The following is a 6,343-nucleotide window of genomic DNA, read 5'->3' as shown; positions in this document are numbered from 1 at the left end:
ACACGATTCAGAGAAGCAGACTTAATGATTAGTCACCACATTTTACATACACTCAGGATCTCCTAAGAAAAAGCATTTTCCTCCTGTTCCAGTTTTGACTCATTTTCATATCTTCTGCCTATAGTGAACCCCCAGGACCCCCTTTGGTGCCCTGAGGATGCATCCTTAGAATAATGAGGCCTCTTCCTATATAAGTGAAGAGAAGGGCTCCCACTCAGCTAAAGAGAAACATATAATAAATATGACAATTCTGACCGGATTAAGGAGGCAAACACATTTTCTTTTAAACTAATTTATTAATAAGTTTATTCTTCACTCATAAAAAAGAACATTTTTTGGCTTTGAAATAATGACATAAAATAAAGAGGCAAGTAACTAAAAATTATCAGCTGAAAGTAGACAGAAGCAACTCATGCTGAACCATGAGCAAACACTACGTGCTTTGGGCTATAGCAGGGGCACCAGTTAAAAGCAAGAGCTGAAGATGCGGGGCCCATTCAAGGCCCAGGCTATCTCTAAAGACTGCTTAGTTCCCAAAGATTGCTTGGTCAACATACATAGGAAATGACTCCTCCCTTTCCCACTCTTTCCTTCTTTCCTTCCTAACCTTTAACAACAAGAACAGTAGGCAATAATGCTTTGACGCTAGTCTTTCTAGTTTGTAGGATAGCGTTGTTGTTGTTTTAACATGTTTAACCTGCATATTTTCAACCTTCAAAAACATAAAACTGCAAAAATCAACTGTAACTAAAAGCCATTTCTATTTTTGGTCAGTTATCTGCTGTAGGCAAAGCTTCATATAGGAATTTTTATTGCGGATCTCCATGACTGCGTCCCTAACAAGCTCAATGAACATCTGTGGCCAAAGCTTCTGCAAAGCCTCATTTTTCATGTTGATTTCTGTGGCTTCCTTCACAAGATCCTCGATATACATCTTGCAGAATTTCTTTTTTTCCTTTATTTCCTGTTTAAAAAAAGAACATTTTACAGTCAATCATAATTAATCCCAAAACCAAAGCAACAATTACCTGAACCAGAGAAACTTGAAATAATCTATTCTGACCCCCACCCCTCATAGCAGGAAGACTTTCCTAGACACTCTGGACACAGAGCTCTGCTTGAGTAAAGACAGCAACTGGGAGCTCACTTCTTTCCAGTCCACTCCCACCTCCGTGGGACAGCTCTGTTAAAAATGTATTTCTTGGCAGCTGTAGGAAGAAAACTTCCAGGTGAACTAATATGAAACCCATTTGCTAATTGTGGGGGGAAATAAAGCTTTTAAACTACAGTTAAGAAAAGTGTTTCTTTATTGGAATCACTGGATCATAACAACTATTTCTTCATCGATATACTTTCTCCTTTCTCAGTGAAAGTAGTTTACTTCACACAAATTAACTGAATGCGTAGATTCATGACTTCTAGTAGTAAATATATCAGGGCACTGAGGCTGACACTCTTAATTAGTATGAGGTCAGTTAATATCCATATACATATTTGAAATATCCATACTCTGAATTCACTCTGTATTTTAGGAAAGCATGTAGTGATGCATTACACTGACTTATGCGGCCAAGACCATTTGGACAAAGTTGGGAAAAGTGTACAAGGAGGAAGAGGACATATATACAAGCCTGGGACCCAGAACTTGGCCTTCAGAAGAGACAGTGTTCCCACTCAACTTCTGGGTCTGGCAGTCTGCAAATGAAAAACCTGGGTTCAAAACACAACAGAGGAGGTTTTGGGCCGGAGGCTACTGGGGCACTGGGCCTCGATATCATCCTAGAGGCTGAAACAAAGCCATTTTGATTAATGCAAAAATTCAACATTTATTTCGGCTGTTGATACTTTGAGTATCTAGGCATGATGATGGAAAGTGCCATAATATATATATGGAAAAAATCAATGGAATTGATCAGATAATCAGAATTATAGAAGAAGCAATTCACATAAATGGAGGAAGAAAGAAATAATAAATGTCAATGAGTCAATAGGTTCAACTACTTGGAAAAGGATATACTGAAACCTCCAACTCAAATCAAAACACCAAAATAATTTTAAAATAGTTAAATTTAAAATATCAACAAATGTTGCCATTAAAATCACACTACAGAGATTTGTAATCACAAGGAAAATGCTTACATTATAATGTTAAGTGGAAAAAGAAAAGTACAAGATGAAATTTTGATAGAGGTTGGGTTACATAAGTGTATGTATTTGTCAAAACTTAGCGACTATACTCCTAAGATTTACATTTCACTGTATATAAATTTTACCTCAAAATAAGAAACTATATGAAATACTGAACTCTAATGACCTGCATGCTGAATTATTTAGGGAGAGGTGTGGTAATGTGTGCAATTACTTTAAAATAAATTTCAAAAATAAGGTGGATTGTTGATGGATAGAGGATGGGTAAATGCATAGATAAGTGACAAAGGAAGTACACTGTACAGTACAATACTAAGAGTAGAATTTAGGTTTGGGTATTGGGTGTTTACTGTAAAATTCTTTCAACTTTGTTGTATGTTTGAAATTTTCATTTAAAAGTTACAAAAATATATAGAAAATTAATAAAAAAATATACTGAAGTGTCATTAAGATTGTCTTTGGGTATTGAGACAATGAGTATTTTTTGCTCCTTTTTTCTATTTCTCTTCCTTTTCTAAATTTTTACAATTTATAAAACAACAAAATATGTTTTAGGTTCTTGATTAATTAATATAAATTAATGGTGAGTCCCAAGTGTCACTAACTTCCTCTAACAGAGGCATATTTTGGAAATCTTCCTATGACATATAAGATTTCTCTATGCAATCACTCACCATTCAGGGATCAACAATGGCCTACACATGTTAAAAGCTTAACTGAAAGAAATGAAACAGTAAATCAGTGCTGAATGAGATGTTTAGATGGCAAATACAATCATTGTTCAAAGAAGCGAGAGCCCTTTGTGCTGGGGTGGTCAAGAAGACTTCAGGAAACAGCATGATATACTGTGAAGGAAGCCAAGGTCAGGAATCAGAAGGTGTGAGTTCTAGAGGCAGTTCAGTCAGGATCTCACCATGTGAGCCTCAGTAGTTCACCTAAGTTTCCAGTTTTCCTTACCTGTCTAAGAACATGACTGGATTCTTTAAAGTCCCTTTCAGCTCTCCGTCCATCTTAAATCTTTTTTTTTTTTTTAAGATGTTGGGGGTAGGAGTTTATTTATTTATTTATTTTTGCTGTGTTGGGTTTTCGTTTCTGTGTGAGGGCTTTCCATAGTTGTGGCAAGCGGGGGCCACTCTTCATCGCAGTGCACGGGCCTCTCACTGTCGCGGCCTCTCTTGTTGTGGAGCACAGGCTCCAGACGTGCAGGCTCAGTAGTTGTGGCTCACGGGCCTAGTTGCTCCGTGGCATGTGGGATCCTCCCAGACCAGGGCTCGAACCTGTGTCCCCTGCATTAGCAGGCAGATTCTCAACCACTGCGCCACCAGGGAAGCAAGCCCCTTAAATGTTTTTTAGAATGAGTCAGGAGGTTGAATGACCAACTACCAAGCAACAGAATTATACATGTCATATGTATAATGAAAGGGTCTGCTTACCCTGATTTGTGAGAAAATTACTTCAAGTAATTCCTTTAACAACTCAGGATATACAGGAGAGAGAATGAGCACTTTGTGTTGCAGTGATTTAAATATTTTTTAAGAAGTGGTGAATGCTAGGTTGTGAGTCGAGAGAAGGTGATTAAGGGACATGGGCAAGGTCTTTCAGGCAATAAATAAGTGGTGGAATCATGGGCTCAAATCCAAGTCTCCTAATGGTGTAGTATTCTTTCTATAATGTTATGTGGCTTCAAGTTTTTTCCCTTTCATATTTCTCAAAACAGTAGTCAACGTTCGCTGTCTTTACTTCTTGATTGCTTATTTACTGCTCAAACCACTTTAATCAGGACTCTGCTTATATGACTCCACTGAAACTATCCCTGTTTTGACTAAAAATGACTTCTACTGCCAAATTTATCAAATTTTTCCCCTCTAGTTTGTGCCTTTGGGATTTTAGAAAATCATAGCCTACCCAATCAAGGTCATGGTTTCATCTGTTTTTTAAATGAGAACTTTAAAGGTTTGCTTTTCATACTTGGGTTATTTGATATGGAGTTAATTTTTCTTGTGTGGTGTGAAGTAGGGGGTCTGTATTTATTTCTGATTTGATATTCCATTTCCTCAGTAGCATTTATTAGATAGTCTGTCTGTACTAGTCTGCAATACCTGCTCTCTGTAGAAAGTTTTCCTGTATACGTGGGATAGTTCTGGCTATTTTGTCCATGGGTCTATGTATCTATTCCTATACTGCCTTAATTACTACAGCTATCTATCCAATTTCTAATTATCCTATTTACTGAGTTGAAAAAATTAAGGACAGATGTTGAATTGTATGAAATGCCTTTTGAATATCTATAGAAATAATCACAAATTTTTACCTTAGATCTATTAATAATTTACTGATATCGAATATTTCTCACATTCCTAGACTAAACCATACTTGGCTGTAATGTTTCATTATTCATTTAATGTTCTGCTGTATTTTGCTTGATATAATTTTTTAAGGATTTTTGCATCATCAATATTTTTAGGTATTTGGTCTGGCTTTTCTTTTTTCTGTGCAGTCCTGGAAGGTTTGGATTCAATGTTACACTGTCTGACTTTAAAAAGTGAAAAAGTTTTCCTCTTTTTTAATACTCTTGAACAATTCAAGAATTATTGGAATTGTCTGTTCCTTAAAGAGTTGGTAGATTTCTCTATGAAACTGTTCTTGTTTTGCAAGCAGCTCCTTGATATTTTTCTAAATGTCCTTTATTGAAATCAGTACTAATTTTTGACTCCTAGAACTGACTGCTTTCAGGAAGACAAGGACTCATAATCCTGCCAGCTTGGCTTTCATTTTCCCTCTGCGCAACATCAGGAAGCTCCTATTTGCCAAGGGATTAAATTCAATCTCTTTCCCCTCTTACTACCTTCCCAGTCTCATCTTCTAACACCATCTACCTCAGTCTCTGTGCTTCAACAACAGTGAACTGCTTAAAGTTCCTGGCCCTCTCCTTATCTAATTTATGCTTCCATGTCTTTTATTCGTACTGTGCTATTTCCTAGAAATGCCCTTTTCCCTTTATCATATAGCTATATTTTATCCTTTAAGATTTCAGGAAGCTTCTTCTCTAGAAAGCCTCTCTTGATCAGGATAAGCTATCCCTCTTCTACTCTCTTGATGTAGTGATTTACATTTATCCCTGCACATGTCTATCACCCCCATTAGAATGTGAGATCCATGAGGATAAGCACAGTGACTTCTTACAGCCCAAGTATTATGTGCGATCGGTGCTCAACAAATGATTTTTGAATGAATGAAAGTATGACTATAGAGAGGACCTCAAGGAACTGACTTCAAGTATTTGAAGAGTTTTCATAAGAAAGACTTGTTCTCTTTTCTACGTAAGGCAATACTAGGATCACTAACTGAAAGTTATTAGGAGGCAGATTTCAGCTTAACATGGGTAAGAATTTCTTCACTGTTAGAGTTGTTCAGTGATATGCAGCTACCTCAGGAAGCAGCAACCTTTCTTCACCAGAAAAATTTAAAGCAGAATCTGAACATTTTTCAGGATGCTATAAAAATATTGTTGCACTGAGTTCTCAAGTATTTTTCAAGCTATAATCCTTAGAGCCCCATGGGTTCCAGAAAAGATGCTTCAGGACTGGGGGTGAAGTGAGGGAAAGGAAAAGAATAGAAGATTCAATCAAATAAAGCTCTGAACTCCATCTACAACAAGAACAGCTCTGCTGTTTTGCTTTCTTTTGCAATACTGAGTTTCCAGCTACAATATGGTTTGAATAAAGAATCTCACAGCTGTTATAAAACATTTGAAAAATGTTTGGCCATTTTGTGTATACGTATATATACCCATACCATATATATATACACACACACCACTTAGTCCCCTCAAAATCTCTTGTAGAATCTTAACTTTCTATTGTTATTTAGATGACTTGTTTCTTCAGCTTTCTCTGAGTTCCATCAAGGCAGGCACTGCATGGTTTTCTTCTGTGTAGTTCTGCAGTACCCTAACACAATATTCCCTCAGTAAACTTCTGAATACATAAAGGAATAAAGAACTGGTTCCAGCTTTTCTGTCTAAATAGCTACAGTGGAAACAGAATAGGTTAAAATGATGTGACTAAGAACACAGAAGGTAATGGTGTAGGAGAATAAAATAGTGAATTAAAACATCAAGGACCTAGGCAAAGAGAACAGAAATGGAGGTTCTGCTGTCTTCTGCCAGTCCAGCACAGGCTAGTTAAGTACTCAG

General features: G+C 36.8%; 1 protein-coding gene across 2 annotated transcripts in view; it reads right to left on the bottom strand.

The window, feature by feature from the left end:
- Positions 1-276: 276 nt before the first annotated feature.
- Positions 277-6,343, bottom strand: part of LRRC49 (leucine rich repeat containing 49) — a 128,688-nt gene continuing 122,621 nt past the window's right edge. For both annotated transcript variants that reach the window (XM_029239428.1, XM_029239429.1), the window contains one exon: positions 277-964. In XM_029239428.1, the coding sequence (XP_029095261.1) occupies positions 761-964 (204 nt within the window). In that variant the 3' untranslated portion in view covers positions 277-760. The remainder of the gene's footprint in view (positions 965-6,343) is intronic.

Source organism: Monodon monoceros, unplaced genomic scaffold (genome assembly GCF_005190385.1).
Source record: "Monodon monoceros isolate NGI ecotype Baffin Bay Population unplaced genomic scaffold, NGI_Narwhal_1 Super_Scaffold_21, whole genome shotgun sequence".
Lineage (NCBI taxonomy): Eukaryota > Metazoa > Chordata > Mammalia > Artiodactyla > Monodontidae > Monodon > Monodon monoceros.
This window is presented reverse-complemented; position numbering and strand designations above follow the sequence as displayed.